Here is an 18,856-nt window from a genome sequence, read left to right on the forward strand (position 1 = left end):
TTTATGCAATCTTTTAGTTGGGGGAAATAGGAATACTGATCTCTTCTGAAATCCTGTTGTTTATCATCCCTGTTTTTTGCCTGCTATTCCTTCCTGTCTGTGTTTTCAGAAAAAGACACAAAAATGAAAACATTCAGAATGTTACAAAAAATAACTAGGGAAGAAGGACTTTATTCCAATAGTAGTTTAATCCTCTTGTCAGTCTGGTTTTTTTTTTTTTGAGTACAATTTTCTTGGATAGTGTGGATTTGTTTTAAAATGGATCAAGCTAAGACAGTCCTTGTTTTACAATATAAGGAACAAGGACCACTGCACTTGATAGCAATACATTAATATAAAAATGTGTTGTGTAAAAAATAAAAATAAAAAAAAATGCAGCTGTGCTCATTTGTATGTGGATGTTCGATGTATGTTCTGAAATAACATGCTTTGGACTATTTACTGGTAGAATAATAGGAACATTTGCCCTGGCTTTTGATAATTAATTTTTTGTGCCACAATTAAACTGTGTTCTTATTCTTATTTAATGCTGAAGGAGTCTCTTAAAATCAGTTGAAGAAGAACTGCATCAGCGGTAATTCTATTCCTTTTTTTTTTTTCCCATTTGTGTGTTTCAAAGTCATTTGTGTGTTGATTTCTTATGTCTGTCACAACTTGTTCTTGTTGTCTCTGTACTTGCTGAGAGGATATGGGAGAGGCTTAGTTGTCTGGATTGCAGCTGTGCTTTAAAGAATAATAATAATAATGATAAAAAGCTAAAAGACACTAAAATTCTGTAAAAGAGACAGTAGCCAAGGTAATTTTAATACAACTCACTCAGCCATAGTACCTTGTTCATTTTCCTAGGGGACATGTGGCACATTTAGAAGATGATGATGATGCAGACGACGATGCTAAACAGTAAGTCCTTTCTTTTTGTAAAAATAAATAAATATATATAAAACCTGATTCTTGAATAGATGAAATTTTTTTTAAAAAGTTGAATCATGTTCTATCCCTAATAGCTCAGGATTATTTTTCTTCTATAGCATTTTTAAATATAGGCATTTAATGTTGTTCCTAGATTACATCACCATAAGTTTTCTTATTCTGCTGATAAACTTGTGATAAATTAGGGGGAAAAACTCTTGTTCCTTGCTTGATACAGTTGTCCTTTTATTTTCTATTATTGAACAAAATCTTGTTGTAGTTACTGAGCCTGTAATTCGTCTGACCCTGCTCCTGATGTCTTCTTTAGAACTGATGACTGTATATTAAAATAAAGCTCATTAAAAATACGTAAAATATATACATAACTGTCTTCTCTAGATGATTGAGTTTGTTCTGTCTACATTCTCAGCTAGGAGAGTGCTTGTATGGGTGCTTGATTTTGGAATAGAGCTGGCTTCCTTACCACAGAGAGAGCAAGGTTATGTGACTGCAAAGGTAGTATCAATAGGCATGTGTTAAATTAATTATGCTCATAAATTCCACTGGTAAAAGTATTCCTGGCCTCTTTTTGATTGACAGATGAGAGCTGAAACAATTTAAAATGCACAGCTAGTATGTGGAAATTTACATTCCTAAATAAATCTGATGTAAAGACCAAAAACAAAGATGCCATTGAGACAGAATTCTTGCTTGCTTTCTGTTAACAGATAATTTTGAAAGCTGTTACTTCATAACAGAAATCTGTAAAACGTGCGTTATCTACTGCTGGCATCTATCTCTTGCAGAGAACCAAACCTCTCTCTCTCCTCTTGAGTTATTTTACTGCTGTTCTTTTATAACAAAGGCAGTGTTTTTTATCACAGTACTGAGCATGAGGGACAGCGCCCTTCAAGAAGGGTAAAGTTACTGATAGTGTCTGATGTCAGCTAGGTGACAAGTACATCAAACTTGCATTGTTTAATGATCAACTTCTCAAAACATAAGTTTGTTTGCTGTTTGACACAAGTGATATTTATAGAAGAAAAATTATTTTTAGTCGGTTTTCAGCAGGCTTTATTCCCTTGCTAATTCCTTAAGAAATTCTTCATATTTCATTATTAAGTGGTTGTTTAAAGGTATGATTGATTATGCCATTCATCAATAACATGAAGCTCCTGTGTCTTGTCTTTGAGAGAAAGAGGTTGATAATGCTACTCATTGGTTTGCTCCTCTGCATTTGGACCAAGCTGAGAACTCACTTTGGTAATGATAACTCAGGTTTCCTGCACTGTAGGATGTAACAGTCCCCTATCGCTCCATACTGCCAGCTCCACTCTGATGGCCTTCAATGAAGATGCTCTGGATATCTGCACTGCTGCAAGCCAGCTCAGCTTGGTTCCTCCATCCATACTAATCTCTGGATGTTTTTTGTGTACAGTTCTGTGTCTGTTCATTTTTGCTTAATGTTTCTTTTGTTTTTTTTTCTTCCCTCCATTTCTTGCTCTGTTTGTAGCCAGTATCATCAACTTCAGTAATGTTCCAGGGATTGGAACCTCTTGATCACTGCTGTCTTGAAGTGCTTGCACTGATTTCTTTGTCCAATGCTTTGAGATCCTTGTTCCTTGCACAAACTCCATCAGAAGTTTCAAACAGTATTGACTTTAGCTGCTTCTGTCGCTGTCGTGTTTCTGTGGATTTTCTTTTTCAGGTTAAGCAAAAAAGAACCTGATAGCTTCCGGAGAGGTTCCCATTTGTCTGACTCTAAGGGCAGTCACCAATGTTCTTCCAAAAAATTCCGGGTGTTTTTTGCTTCTTACCATTTTTCATCCTAGGTACTCTTGCCCTACAGAGAGGGCCTGACAATTTTCTGTAAGCGCAGGGATAAGCCTTGAATGCCTCAACCTTGGATCAGACAGATTCTGCATCTGAGCCTTTCCTCTTGGTATCTGTTTGAGCCCAAAGCTCTGCTGCAATATGTTGGTTCATCAGCTCGGTCTCCGATATCTTTCTCTGGAGACCACTGAAGATTCAAGGCTTTTATTTGATTTTTTGTTTGTTTGTGAGATGGAGCTGCAATTGAAGAGCACATGTGATATTAGTCACTTCTCCCTTCAGATCCAGAACAAAAACAATGAAGCAGCTATACGCCTTCCAGTCCAAACTGGTGCCACTGCATGACTCTGAAGCTAGGTGATTCATCACGGCAGAGAATCCACACACTTCAGGGAACGATATAAAATTATCTCTCTTTATTTAATAATTTTGATTGTTTTTTGATATTTCTTTTTCTCTCTTGTGCAGCAAAGCTGATGATGCTTGAAATTCCTGGTTATGGAAGCTGGGAAAGCAGAAATTGTTGGACCACTGCCCTGCGAGATCAGTGGTGACAAACTGCACATAAACCTTGTTGTTGAAACCAGGGCACACAGTTCTTTGTACAAACATCTGTCACATTTATGCCAAATCGTTGGCTTTTTTGTTTTTTACATTTAGCTGCCTAATAACATTCTGATAGCTGTCTGAGATGCAGGGAAGAATATGAAAGAAAATACATATGGAGCTTGGACACACATGACTGAGAACTTAAGCTTGGTCCCATGTTATGAAGATAAGATAATTTCCACCACCATAGCAGCTGAAGTGCATGACACAGGGTGACCCATTCTCAGAAGTCCCCTTCCAGCTTCTCTGAAATAAAAGCAACTGATAAGATGCCAGGACAGAAGCTCCTGAAAAGAATGAAGCAAGGCAAACAAGTTGTTGATCTGTAAACAAGCAAACAGATATCTTACTATATCTTACTACTTGGATATTTTCCCAAAACTTTGGAACATAGTTTAAAAATAAGGAAAATATTGTGCAAGAATGTCAAGTTTTCACAGCTGTATTCCTCATTTATTTAATGGAAATAATTTTCTGTTCCAAAAGATTAGGAAACAGGACAGCATAAAAGTTTTTAAAAACATAAAAAAATCAGGAATTTAGAATTTTTTTTAAAAATGCAGCATATTCTTTAAAACACAGAACCAGCAGAGGAAGAATGCTCCTGATGCTTCAGCTTTCTTGTTTCATGCTGATATCTTGTACTGTTGAGCCAAGCTGTTGAATTGTTCTTGTGTTAAAAAGTTGTCTTTCCCAAGATTTCTGTGAAAAAATAAACTCATGGAAGAAAAAAAAACCCAAAACAACCCAGACAGTAGGCTCGCTGTCCATTGCAGATGAATTTTGCTTTCATGTGTAAGGCTGTTCTGAAGAAGTCAGTGGTAAATTTTTCAAGGAATAGTATTCATCAGTTTAATGGTATTCACTAGTGTAACTCCTCTTTGCCCTATATACCTACAGATGGCACTTTAGAAAAGCTCACTGATACCGTAAATCTTTCTCCTCCCAACAGAGTAAATATCAGGCCTGCTCTGCATCTCCATACTTTTTTTCTGCACAAGTACGTGCATCTTCAACAAATCAGTTCATGTCATTTTGTGCTCTCTAGGGAGGATCTGTGATACTTGAGTTTTCGGATAGTATCTGTGGTATGTACAGCAATAGTAAAATGTTTGAAAGTATTCATGATGCAGTTATTTGGATGTAATAGTGCTGTTGGCAAGTTAATGACGTTTATTTGTATGGCATTTATGAAATCCTGTATCTTCTTGAACACTGCAATGAGAGATTCAAAGAGCTACACTGGATAACAATCTGTTTTGTTCCTTTTCATAGTGCTACTATGAAACCTAAAGTGCCACCTCCTTTACCACCAAAGGTAAGTGAGGGGGGTTTTGTTGCACAGAACAAAAGGGCGCTTTAAATAAACAAACAAATGCAGAAGCATTTAAATTACTATACTGATGGCTCTGACACTTGAGCCATGACTTGAAGACTTGATTCAAGTTTTAAGTCAAGGGTATATTCAGGTGGTTGACCTATATGTTCATGGCCTTTAATTGCAAATCTGCATGAAGTCTTGCACTGTAAGGTATTTGTCAGTGTGAAAGTGCTGTTTTTGACTAATTGTACTTCTGATACTTCAGAATTAATAAATTGGGTAGTTAAAAAAATGTAGTGCCACACGTAATTTTTAATAAAGAGCTGCCAAATAAAGCATCTGCTTGCTAACTTTTGGTGTCTGAGTGGTGATCTTCAGAGGCATGCCTGGATCAGATTAGGTTTTGCGTGCTGCCACTTGAAGAGTAAGTGAATCTTTTCACACTGAAGTTATCTTAATACAAGCAAAAATAAAAAGAAAAAAAACTTACTTTTTTTGTCTGACTATCAGTTCCCCAGGCAAAAACTGCAGATTTGATTACTTACCCTCCTACACTAACTATCTTTGCATAACTGAGAAGGATTTTTACAAGTAGCAGTAGTGCAGTCAGTGTCTAAACAACGTTGCCCTTTGTGGTTACATCCCCTGTTTGGGATTCTTTACCCAAAGGTCTGGCCATATCATTGAATGTTCCCTAGTTTCTACTTAAATGTCTGGTTTGGTTATCTGTAGTCATAAAGAGTGACATTTCCACATGCCAAATAATTGTTTAATGTATGACTTGAATATAATGATTTTGAATTCATCCTTTGTTGATAACAAGGTTTTCCTTATTGCTATGCCTTTCCTTCTAGTTTGTGTTTTGAAAGAAATTTGCAGGGCAGTACATGTTGCATTATCAAATTACTTGTGAAAATTCAAGGATCCAAATATTGCACAGGTTTTTTTTTCTCATTGAGAAGTAGCATGGATGCTTTGAATCTTTTTTCATTATGTTTTTATTATTACTATGTGTTTTTCAGCCTAAATCCATCTTTATGCCCCAAGAAACTCATTCTTCTGAAAATGATAATCAAGGGACAATCAAGAGATGCCCAACATCAGAGAGTCCAGCAAAATCTGCATCTCAGGTTCCACCCAGACCACCACCTCCTCGGTTACCTCCACAGAAATCTAATGCTTTAGGTAATAAGTAGTACACAAATATTTCTTAAATAACCTAATGTGATTTTTATTTCTGCATCCTCACCTATGTACACATTAAAACATACTGAGGTAATTTTTCTGTGGTGGGCAAGTAACACAAAGTGCATGAAAGCCAAAATGCATGAAGAAAGCATGCTTAAACTCTTAAGAGGGTCAAATGTACCTTCTAGTAAAGTCACTGGCATGATTCCTGCTGATGCCATTGGTGACATGACACAATTGCTTTTCTAAGCAACAGGCTTATAATCTAGTGCATCGGGATTGTCACAGGGAATAAAGAAGTTTTCCTGTATGTAAGTTTCAGATTCTGGCCCTGTGTGTCAACTGTTGTTGTCATTTGACATGTCAAGAATAGAGTTTTGTTTTCAAAGTTTGCTTTTATATGTAATGAACTGGGTTGGGTAGTATAGCAGGTAATTGTGTTTGTTTACTGTTTGCTTAGGCTGTTCCTTTTATGCTTTTGTTAAAGTCTGATGCTCTGAGAGTTGTCCTGGACTGGCTTGTTTTAAGCAAGCTTAATGTCTGACTATTAATTGATATCTTGCTAGCTCTTCCTTGCTACATATTTAGTACTGCAGTTGATGTGTAACAGATTTTACTGTAACGCTTAAGCATCCAGTGCTAAGAAATGCCTCAAGGTTATTTATAAAGAATCAATAATTGAAGTGTTAGGTATAGCCAAGTTTTTCTTTGGATATGGTAAATACATTTTTCCTCATAACTGTGACTGCATCCCTTTCTATGCCCACAATAGATTTGTTATATTGATTACCAAAAGCCATGAACTGAGATTGAATGTGGTTCTATAGATAGTTATATGTGCACATGTAGGAACATGTATGCTTTAGAAATAAATCAGGGTGTTTGAACATGTTCTGACATAAGTGGAAATTTTGGCCCTTCAAAATTGTTTTTAGGCTAGACTACTCTCTGAGTTGAAGGTAGAAGAATACGTTTTTAAATATGAATCTTTCTAGGTAACGGAGTCACTACTGTACAATTAAATGGTGAAAGAGAGGGATCACATCAACAGAATGAAGCTAGAGACACTAATTTTTCAAGGAAGGAAAAGAAGGAAATATTGGTACGTATTTAAGCTTCTCGGTGTTATTTTAAAGTTGTCTCAACTGTTTTACATGTGCAATGAAAAGAAGCAGGCATACTCTTTAGTATAGAAATTATGCTGGATGGCATCTTACTTACTTTGAATCAAAGCACAGTTTTGCTAGATCGTCTAGTTATGATACAGTCTTAAGCTGAAGTTTGAGTCGGTATTTAATTTTCATTAGAAACTAACATAATAATGGATATACAAGATTTACTTGCTTGTATTCACATACTTGAGAGACTTGTAGTGAGAGCGACATCCTGTCAGAGAGATGCAGTGTGTTGTACTGAGCAATGACTATTTAAGCAAATGAGGAAATTAAGGAATATGCTGCCACCTGATGGCTTGCTGGAGGATTTGGCTGGCCCTGTGAAAGGAGCTGAATCAGGGCTGTTGCCAAATGAGTCCTTCTCCTATATCAGATATAGGCATACAGGCTTTTTGGTGTTCAGGGGAAAAAAGATGGAGAAATATAGATTGAGGATCCAGCTATGCTAGCTGTTTGCCTGCTGGCCTCTGGAGCTCTGGGTTTCAGGGTTTAGCAGCTTGGGTTTAGTGTCAGACGAGCTACATATACTCATGTGAAGTTGCACTTGTGGAGAGAATGCAATTTTATGCCACGTGTAATCTGATCCAGCTGTGAGCTGAGGAAAGGGAATATTGCTGCATCCCTTTCTCCTCTTCCAAGTGAGTTTTTCTATCAAAGCAGCAAATGGCTTCCAGAGTGGTCACTCTATTATTATGATGCAAAAGCAAAAGTGGGATGTGAGATAGGAGAGAGTGGGACATCTGTAGTTACATTAAATGTAATATGAAACTGCACTCTTTAGGGGCTTCTTCTAAGGATGAGGTTGGAAATGTCACTCTTTTGAGAGAAGTGAAGAGCAAATAGAGCAGAAACATTGTGTGCGCTTTAGTTTTGTTTTAAGGAAGTGATACTGGCAGTACTTTGGAAAGTACAATTTCCTGAACAGCTTTGAACTTGGCATTTGAAATAGTGTTTGAAGTTTCCTGTGTTACCTGTGAAATACATTTCTTCGGAAGCATGTTTTTATTAGGAGAAATTGATACTGATACAGGAAAGTGGGTCTGGTACTGATTGATAGAGTTTAACGCTGCTTGTAATATTGAACAATTGAACAATTGCTGCAATATTGCTTAAGCTTTGTATTGCTAGATATGACATTCTTTCAGGCATCATCATAATGTGAAGACGTTGCACAATAGACTATGCAGACATTCAATGAGGAGATATTAGGGAATCATAGTAGAGGTTTTAATGAAAGAAAATTATACTGATTGTTTCTGGTGTGTGGTCCCTAGAGACACGTGGTTAGCAAACTCATACAGAATTATGGCAGTGTTGGTTGGAAGGGAGGTCTCTAGCCTAACCTCATGCTTAAAAATGGGACTGAGGCCGAAGCTCAGCCGTGGCTTTCAGATCTAGTACATATGCAATTGGACACAGCAGAGTGTCCCAGTAGGTTTCTAGTGCCTTCCATTTAGCATAGTGTAGCAATATACAAAACAACTCTATTTTTCTCCTAATATAATTATCCTCAATTATTTATCAAGTGCTTTTAACAGCATTCTAAAAAAATTTTCTTAGACTTGTATTTTGGTTATGCTGTAGTGTGGGGAGAGAATATGCATGTTCATGCATATATGTGCATGAAAAAACATGTAAACATACTTTTAAACTTTTATTTTCTAGAAACCAATTAGTAATGGCCTTCCTCCCACACCTAAAGTACACGTGAGTATTACTGAGTCATACAAATGCATGTTGGAAGCAGGAGATGTTTTCTTACTAAAGCTGAGAGAGTACATTTTTTGAATGTTTGTAGGTTTTTTTTTTTAAATTATAAAAGCCAGTATCTCTTAGAAATACACAGGTATGGTATTTCAGAAATCACCTTTCGTTTTGTGCTCTTGAGGTAAATTTTGGAAAGTTTTTTTTTTTGCTTGCTTCATTTAAAAGTGAATGAGAGTTCTGTGACTAATGTCACAGAAGTACTTTCAGTGTACTGAAGGTACTTACTGATCTGAGGAGCTGATGCCTCTCAGGAATCGTAAGTAGCTCAAAGTTTATACTATGCAACTCTAGGATTCAAAACGTCTTAAGGTAGGATTCTAGGTGCCATAGATTAACAGAAATAACATCTATGTGCACCTTCATAACATAAAGCAAACTAGAATTTCATTGTAATATCTGCACGCACTTGTCATTGTGCTTTTAGCCAGCACTGTGATTAGAAAAGGCAGTCTTCCCTTCTTTTTGACCATTTGTTTCTGCCCTCACCACTCTCCTCCTTCTGTGCTGGAGCATGCATTCATGTAGATGTGCTGCGCACCAAATGGGGGATTCATCTGATTTTAAACTAACCTTTTTGCTACATTACTCCTAAGCCAGATCAGTTTCTCATCTTTAGATAAGAAAATAAAATTGCTACAAGGATGTATAAGTGCAAATGATAATATTTTTTGCTTCCTACCTGTTTTAGAGAAGCAGGACGGGTTAAGGTAGATGTCATGCTTCCATTCCTTAGAACTGCAATCTCTTGCATAAGTGCACAGGATTGTTCCAGAGCTCTGAATTTTCAATATGTTTAGCATCATTTATTGAGGTCAATCCTGTTTTAATACTAAACAAAATGCATGGCCTAGGAGTGTGTACTTTAAACTAGTGGATGACAGATATTTGGAAGTACTCCTAGCATTGAAAAGAAACGAATCATCATGGGGAAGGGGAAATAAGATAGATTCATGACTGGAATGAGAAAAAGGGTAGAAAATAGAATAGATCAAAATGAAGTCATACGTGTTGAACTTTTGCCACAAACTTTCGGGGACAGGCCATCAGAGAACAACTGTGATTTGCTAATATAATGAAGCTGTAAAAAGAGACTGATTAAAATAGGAAAACTTCTGAAGCTGGTCAGATGAGTCTTTGGGTATTGGACTGCTCTCTGCATGTTCATGCATCTTTGTAGTGCACTTATTCTCTGGTTCTGCTGGTCCTCAGGTTAAAACTCTTTCCCTTCTCTTCCCTCAGCCCACCCAACCTTTTACGTCTAACAAACTTTCTAACCTCCCTGTTAAGTGATTGTTGCATAACGACGCGAGACAGAGACTTCTTCAATATGAAGCAGGAATCATGTCTGTCTTTATTTGCTTGTTAGCAAAGTATTTATAATCAACTCGCGACCTTCGAGTACATTTTTGGTCTTTGTCCAAAGCACAATTACAGATAAACAGGATCTTAAAACAGGATACAAGATAAAGCCAGATTATATTCTAAATATATTACAAGCTCTATAATTAGCAAAATGTTCCTCCAAATTACGTTCCACCTTCTTTAATGATATTCTATTCCTTATTTATTGTTTCCTACTTATCGCCAAGCTCCTTATTCTTTGTACACAACTTTTCCGAAAGTCATAACTCAGCTTAATTACTGGATTTTGCCAAACCGTAACTTTTCCATAAGTCATAATTCAGCTTAATTACTAGACTTTGCCAAATCCTTACCTACCACGTTGTAACATCGTTCAGTCATTTTACTTAATTGCAGAAAATCCCACAACTCCCCTTTTTTGTTTTATAAAGGCTCTATTTGCTATATTCTGTAATATTCCTATAGCACACTGAATCAAACATGGAAAAATAATGAGTACAATTACGACAATTAAAATTATTATCAATACCCACTTCAAAATCATTCTCCACCACGATCCGACATTAAGGGAAACTAGCCAATTATCAAAAGGATTTCTTTCTTCCATTAACTTCCCCAATCCATCCTGGAGTTCTCTTAATTTACTCTGTATAGATTGAGATTTGTCTGTCAAATTAAAACAACACATCCCAGCAAACTCTTCACAACCATGACCATGGGCTAAAAGCAAAAAGTCAATTGCCGCCCTATTTTGCAAGGTTGCCTTTCGAATACTGTCGAATTCTGTGGCCATATCATAAAGAATTAAAGAAGTGCGATTGAATTGTTTTCCTGACCAACACATTAAGTTCCTTGCTACCTTTCCCAAATGCATTAAGGCCAAGGGAGGCAAGAATAAGGACATTGTCGTCAGAGTAGACTGTCCCCAAATTAGGACATCATCTGTACAATTCTCCAATAACGGTGTGGTAGATCGCTTTTGTCTATGACCACTCTGTCCCTGTGCTTGGTATAACATCTGCAATTGCTGCAAATGTTGTTTTTTTGGCAACAATAACGTCAATTTTCCGATCATACATGGCCCTCCAAATGACAATGGGGGAACCCCGGGCCAAGCTCTATCTCCACAGATCAAAAAATACCCAGGAGGCAAAGCGTATGCTTTGGTTCGGTTATAAGGTATATCTTGCATCGTATGATTGCAAAAACTCTCATTTAGATATTGTAATTGTTGAGGTGAAACATTGGTGGGCAGATCATTACTACTCAGGGAACTAAATTTGACACATCCATTGTTGGGAAATGTTCCAAGCAAATCTAACTCTTGAGGAGGCAACATTGCCTTCTTCAAATTCTTAATTAAGAATGCATTAACTGTAGTATTAATTGCCCAGCTCATAACATTAGACATTTGCTGTATAATTGACATATTTACAGACCCCTGGATCCAGTCAGTAAAATCTGATATATTCACATAAGCAAACCCGATCAAGCAGGTCCGGAATGGATTTCCTACTTGCTTTAATGAAAGACAGAAGTCATTCGTATCTGTCGCTTGAGCCCATCTTATCCAAACATTGTCCTGATTCTGCATTTCAGCCAATTCCACTGGTACTGCATGAGCTCTTCCAAGGGTCAAGAAGCTTGCAAAGAGGATAAGGCAGCAACTGTAGGTCGAATCCATTTTGCAGGCAACCATTTAGGTCCAATATCTGTTAAAACACAAGCATACCCTCTTCCCCAGGTTAATAGTTCAGCAGGTCCCCGCCATTGATTAGTTCGGGCGTCATACCACAATACTGGAGGCCTGATTCGAAGTTCCTGTTTTTCCTGTTGTGACATGATGTGGATGTAAACAGGGGGATATTTATCTGAAAAATTCAACCAATTTATAACGTACAACGCCTTTAAAAGTACTAATTCCGGAGACATAAATTCAGAATAATGTTTTTGAATTTGCTGTTTTAAATAATGATGCGCCCGTTCCACAATAGCTTGACCAGTAGAGTTTCCTGGTACTCCTGTAACATGCTCAATTCCCCATTCTTTTAAAAATTGTTGGGTACTAGCGGCAATATAAGCAGAGCCATTATCTGTTTTTATACATCGAGGAACACCCATTACGGCAAAACATTGCAACCAATGGCGACGAGCGGCAACAGCATTAGCTTTTCTTTGAGCAGTTGCCCAAATCATGTGCGAAAAGGTATCCACAGTTACATGTATGTGTTGCAAATTTTTAAAACTCTTAAAAAATGTAATATCAGTTTGCCAGAGCTCTAATGCCTTAAGACCACGAGGATTAACCCCATGTGGTAAACTTGCTGGCAAAGGAGCACAATGAGGACATGCCGCAATAATATTGCGGGCCTGATTAAGGGTTATTTTAAATTGTTTGGCTAATGCTTTTGCGGACTGATGATAAAATGAATGTGATAATCGTGCTTGTTGATGAACATGAGGCACTACTACAGTAGCAGGAGAAACAAGGGTATCAATCCTATGGTTGCCTTCAAACAGGCCTTCTCTAAACGGGGTATGACTTCGAATATGTGATACATAATATGGATATACACGTGCATTTAATAAATAAAGAAGTTTATACAATAATTCCTTTAATTGAATATTCTGTACCTCTTTAACAAATGATCTTTCTAAACGTTGTACAATTCCTACAACATAAAGAGAGTCACTAACTAGGTTGATAGCTATGTTAGAAAAGGTAAGAAATACTTGTACCACTGCTTGCAGTTCTAACAATTGTGCGGAACCATTACCATAAAAAAGCTGATCATGCCATTGCTGGTTATAGTACCATGTAAAACCATATTTTCCTGTTCTGGAACTAGCGTCTGTATAAACAGTAAGACCAGCTACAGGGGTAACAGATAACATTACGTCTGGCTCCAAGCAAAGTGTTGTGGAAAACAACCGGTGTTTCGGATAATGATTAGACAAAATTCCCTTAAAGTCGTAAGTAGCTAGTGCGAATTCAGTTATGGTTTGAAACATTTGTTGTATCTGCATATCTGTGTACGGTAAATAAATGACTTGAGGGTCAATCCCACTTATGTCTATGACCCTTTGACGAGTAGAATAAATTAAGTTAGATATCGCTACAATCCGTGGAATAATTGTTTGTTTTTGTGTTATAGACGGATATTTCCATTCGATAACATTCATAGGGTCCAACTGGTGTGGAAGCCATTGAAAAATTAAGGCAGCTAAATATTTTTCAGTGTTGAGTATTGCTACAAAAAGGGGTATATTTTGAACAATGCGATTCGCATATCCTCGCGTAATTTTATTAGCAATAGTTTTAAGAGCGTTCTGCTGCAATTTGTCAAGTTTTCGAGGGGCATTCGCCCCCCCTCCTCCTTTCAGCAGGTGCACCAATGGAGCAATATCCTCATTGGAAATTCCACAATAGGAGCGAAGCCATTGAATATCTCCTAATACCTTTTGAACATCTTGTAATGTAGAAATATTGAGATTAATCACAAGTTTTTGAGGCTTAACCTGTAATTGTGTAACTTTAAATCCTAAATAAGAATAAGGTGAATGTTTTTGAATTTTATCAGGCGCCACTATTAAACCAGCGGCATTTAATGCCTGATGAAGGAAATCGATAAAATTAGAATCAAGGTTTTCCGCTGCACAAAGAATATCATCCATATAATGATAAATAATACAATTCGGAAAAGTAAAACGAATAGGTTGTAAAGCGGCAGCTACGTAATACTGACAAATGGTAGGAGAGTTTTTCATTCCTTGCGGCAATACTCGCCACTGATATCGTTTATAAGGTGCTTGTTTATTTATAGTTGGCACCGAAAAGGCAAATTTTTCTTTATCTTGTTCAGCCAATGGTATCGTGAAAAAACAATCTTTTAAATCAATTACTAAAATTTCCCATTGAGCAGGAAGCATAGTTGGAGTTGGTAGACCAGGCTGCAAAGGCCCCATTGTTTCCATGACAGCATTAACAGCTCTTAAATCCTGTAAAAGTCGCCATTTTCCTGATTTCTTTTTTATAACAAAAACAGGAGTATTCCATGGACTAAATGATTCCTCTAAATGACCTAATTTCAACTGTTCCTCTACCAAGGTCTGCAAATGCGACAGTTTCTCAAGTGTTAGCGGCCACTGCTCTACCCAAACAGGAGCAGTTTGCTTCCATTTTAAAGGTATTGGGTCCGTCAACTGTCGCTGTGCAGTGACCGCTAAGTAAAAGGCGATGTCTGTAACACAACTCCCCATTGCGTTAAACAGTCCCTGCCTAGCAATGCGATTTCTGTTTGCATAACATAAGGTCGGACTTTTGCAGATAGGTGGGGTTCATTTGTCTTACACATAGTCACATACTGAGTACTAAGCATTGTAGATTGTTTTTCTCCTATTCCTTGAATCATGGCACTAATTTCTTGTAGAGGCCAAGTAGTTGGCCATACCTTTTTTGGAACAATTGTAATATCAGCACCTGTATCTAATAACATCAACAATGTAAAAGTAAAACCATCATTTTGCTTAAGTTCTACTTCAATTGTAGGTCTGTTTTTCAGGATAGGTATAGAAAAATATACAGAAGGATCATTAGTTGATCCAAATCCACTTGCCCCTCTTATTCTTTCTTCCTTATTGGGCACCATTGCCTGGAATGGAATTAACTGTGCTATTTCTGTTCCTTTTTCTATCGTTATGGGTGGATACAATGCTTTAATCATAATCTTAATTGTCCCGGTATAATCTGAATCAATAAGACCTGGGAGAACAAAAATTCCCAAACGAGAAGCAGATGATCGTCCGATTATCAAAGCACTGAGCCCATATCCCAGCGGTCCCTTTTCCGTAGAATCTACCACCTGTACCATATCATTTAATAATTGAACAGTATTAGCAACCCTAATATCTACTCCGGCGCTTCCGGCAGTTTTCCCCCGGAGACGGTCCAAGCATCCATTGAACTGGGTACCCAAGCATAGGGAATCCGCTGGTTTTTCTTCGAGGTATCTAGTGTCATAGCGCCCCTCTGGTTGGCGCTCATTATCATGTTTCCCGACTGCAAAAGCTGCCCCTGTTTAGTAAATCGCGCACGGCATTCCTCTACAACATGTCCTTGTCGCTGACACCGCGTACAATATTTGCTTCCTGAATTATTTTGAGATTTCTTGGGACAAGTCTTTTTAAAATGTCCTTTTTGTCCACATAAAAAACAAATTCCCAAGCGTTGCCGAGTATTTCTAGGTTGTAAAACAGGTTGAAGGGCAGCAGCCAAAGCTTTAGCTTGTGCCTGGGCATATACTACAGCCCTATCTTGTTCTGCTACTAGATCTGCCCTAGCACAGGCTTCCATCATTTGTACTAGCCCAGCCGTTTTTGGTAACGTTGAAAGTATTCGCTTACACACATCATTAGCATTTTGTACAGCCAGATCAAGCATTACAGCTGACTTTGCTTCGGTCGATAAGTTTGGTGATTTCTCTATTGCAGTTCTCAACCTATCCAAAAATGTAGAAAAAGATTCCGATGGCAGTTGCAGTATTTTAACATAAGGTGGGGATGCGGTCGCAGAAACCTGTAGTGCTTTTAATGCGACGGCAGCAAGAGATTGAGATTGCTGTAATATTCGTCGATCTAACCGAGCTTGTGCCCTAGGATGCACAAAAGCTCCTTGTCCCATCAACATATCGATTGTCGCAAATTTCAATGGGTCCCCATCTTGCAAGTCCAAATTTTTCATTACTGCAAGTTCACAACGTTTTCTCCAATCATCTTTAAAAACTAATTTTTGCATGGGTGACAAAATTAACGATACCAACGTTTCTATATCAAAAGGAGTGAGAATATTTTGCGAAAATACCACATCAATCAAGTTTCTTACATATGTATTATCCAAACCATATTGCATTATTGCTTTTTGCAGTCGATCTAATAACTGCCAATCGAACTGCTGCCATTCTCGCACCTCCGCTCCTGCAGCGTTATGATGAAGGTGCACAGGAAAAGCCTTTAATGGACCTAAGAATTCGCCTTCAATAGCTGCATCCCGTATTATTCCATGCCATTTCTGACCAGCGTCCACAGTCTGTGTTTTTTCGTCTTGCATACTTGTACTCTTAAAACCTGTTACTGATTGTCGTTGCAGTTGTTGATATAGATTCTGTAACAGTCCTGATTGTTGTCTCATCACCTCCTGCAGCCTCGTACCCAACTGCCCAAGAGCAATTTTTTGCCTATCACCTTCTAACTGTAATGCAGAAGCTTGCCTTTTTAATTCCTCCTCCTCACGCTTTATCTGCTGGAGTTCCTCTAACGGCGAATTTTCTTGCTCCATTATTTCATTTTCACTGATTGGAGGTGCAGTAAGGGCTGCAGACTCCATACCCGCCTCTGCACCAGTTTCTTTAGGGGAAAAATAATCAGGCGGCAATGGGATTTCAAAAATAGACTTAGCATCTCTTACATTTGCTGGCAGAACCACAGGATCAGGTGAAGAAATAGAAGCCTGCTCACTCTTTTTGGCTTTTTCTCGGAATGAATATCCTAATGCTCGTTCTGCAGCCTCCATAATTTCAGACTCAACGCGAGTCTTTTTCATCAACTGATTTATTAAATACCATACATGACTAAGGGTTACTGCTTCCTTATTTCCAACTTGCACGGATTCCCATAGATCCTTTCCTAAAGCCTGCCAGCAGTCTTCCTTAAAAACCTCATCCATCGTTGTTAAAATGTTCCTTCTCTGTCCCCATTGCAACAAGTCCAAAGCTCCCTTTTCCTTCAGAGCTATTTCATGCTTCTCTGCCAGAGATAACAATATAGCTAAAACAGCTTTCACTTCTACTGATACAGTAGATCCCATTATGAAGCAAGCCGCTCACCTGGTACCAGTCAGTTTCCAGCGGCGCCCGTCGTTATCCCAGCCGTCTTATGACTAAGGCTGACTCAAAATATTCATAGTACAGTTTTCATTCTCCAACGTCGAATCACGTCGGGGTCACCAATTGTTGCATAACGACGCGAGACAGAGACTTCTTCAATATGAAGCAGGAATCATGTCTGTCTTTATTTGCTTGTTAGCAAAGTATTTATAATCAACTCGCGACCTTCGAGTACATTTTTGGTCTTTGTCCAAAGCACAATTACAGATAAACAGGATCTTAAAACAGGATACAAGATAAAGCCAGATTATATTCTAAATATATTACAAGCTCTATAATTAGCAAAATGTTCCTCCAAATTACGTTCCACCTTCTTTAATGATATTCTATTCCTTATTTATTGTTTCCTACTTATCGCCAAGCTCCTTATTCTTTGTACACAACTTTTCCGAAAGTCATAACTCAGCTTAATTACTGGATTTTGCCAAACCGTAACTTTTCCATAAGTCATAATTCAGCTTAATTACTAGACTTTGCCAAATCCTTACCTACCACGTTGTAACATCGTTCAGTCATTTTACTTAATTGCAGAAAATCCCACAAGTGTTGAAGACTGATTTGACACTTACATGTTCCTCTCTGCCTGCTCTCTCCATCAGTTGCCAAATAATGACCATTTGGATGAGGAAGGGGTTTTTCTCCCAGGTCACTGGGATTACTGGACTTTTTACTTTTCTCTATTGTGGAGCATGTTTTGCATCCTAACATCACCTGGGAGTCTTATTTAACAAATACCCTGCTACTGCAAGTAAAACTTCAACAATATTTCAATCTCTTCTGTTCTTTTCTGTGGTACATCATTGTTCTGATTCTTGTTTGTTTGGGGTTTTTTGATTTGTGGTTCTTAAGTATGTTGCCGAGTGGTAAGAAGTGTTTTGCGTTCTCACTGTTCTCTAAAATAGTTAGATGTTCTGCGCTCTGTTTAAAACGGTATCTATGCATGGTTGCCTGTGACTCTAGAGATTTTGTTCAACTTTCTTAATAACCCAGTCCGGTAGTGTGTTTTTCCCTGCTATTTTAGGTGGCTTGCAGCAGAGGGAGACCTGTTAGATCCTACCAATGAGCCCTGCCTGCTGAAATTCCCCCGAGACTTAAATGCCTCCATGGCAGCAGTCAGATCAAGCAGCTTTGCATCAACCTTTTATTTCATATTTGTGGGGTTTTTTCCCCACTAGCAACTTACTTTAATAATTTGTCTGATTTGTCTGAAATCTCATCTCTCTGAGATTTGTTTGGTATTTAGAGATTATACCCTCAGGCTCTGTTTACCCTTCTGAGGCATTTGCAGCAGCATCTTGGCTCGGCAGGCTTTCTGGAGATCAGGGCTGAGAAAGGCCAGAGGAAAACGATTAGTCTCTTCTGATTTCCATCTCCTCTTTCTTTCTTATCCAATTTATCACTGCAGAGCTCAACTAGGTCTTAGCAGTAAGCATAGCTTCTCTCCACTGCACAGCATCTCTCTTCAGTGCTTGGAAGGGATCAAGGAGAATTGTGTAGCTGGTTACAGGAGCAGCAGAAACACTTACCAGTATTCTAGGAGATCAGTGCTTAGAGTGTCATCTGGTGTATTTTGTGTTGAGTGCCTTTCAGTGCCCTGCGCACTTGGGAAGGGGCTTCCATAAAACTGCCCCAAAAATCCCTTTATTGTTTTTCTTGATATCATCCCTCATTCAAACTCCTTGCTGCCAATGGATTTGACAACATAGAAGCTGTCAGTACCTTGAGGTCGCTCTGTGTTAGTATCTTCTCAT

The 18,856-nt window shown here is 38.1% G+C and overlaps 1 protein-coding gene and 1 long non-coding RNA gene across 17 annotated transcripts in view; one reads left to right on the forward strand and one right to left on the reverse strand.

Moving 5' to 3' along the window:
• The window catches only part of MAP4K3 (mitogen-activated protein kinase kinase kinase kinase 3), a 94,145-nt gene that overhangs the window by 50,900 nt on the left and 24,389 nt on the right, over positions 1–18,856 (forward strand). For 13 of the 16 annotated variants that reach the window (XR_012673201.1, XR_012673200.1, XR_012673199.1 and 10 more), the window contains 6 exons: positions 536–574; positions 847–900; positions 4,627–4,669; positions 5,695–5,857; positions 6,856–6,962; positions 8,701–8,742. Coding sequence is in view for 13 of the 16 variants with exons in the window: in XM_075147480.1 (XP_075003581.1) it covers positions 536–574; positions 847–900; positions 4,627–4,669; positions 5,695–5,857; positions 6,856–6,962; positions 8,701–8,742 (448 nt within the window). In the remaining 3 variants the exon portion in view is untranslated. The remainder of the gene's footprint in view (positions 1–535; positions 575–846; positions 901–4,626; positions 4,670–5,694; positions 5,858–6,855; positions 6,963–8,700; positions 8,743–18,856) is intronic. The other 3 variants (XM_075147476.1, XM_075147481.1, XM_075147477.1) reach the window with 2 other exon arrangements.
• LOC142081033 (uncharacterized) lies at positions 10,131–17,647 on the reverse strand. The gene is made up of 2 exons (XR_012673202.1): positions 17,046–17,647; positions 10,131–11,876 (listed from the first exon to the last, which is right to left on the reverse strand). It is a non-coding gene; the product is annotated as an uncharacterized LOC142081033 (long non-coding RNA).

The sequence above is a fragment of the Calonectris borealis genome, chromosome 3 (genome assembly GCF_964195595.1).
Source record: "Calonectris borealis chromosome 3, bCalBor7.hap1.2, whole genome shotgun sequence".
Taxonomy (NCBI): domain Eukaryota; kingdom Metazoa; phylum Chordata; class Aves; order Procellariiformes; family Procellariidae; genus Calonectris; species Calonectris borealis.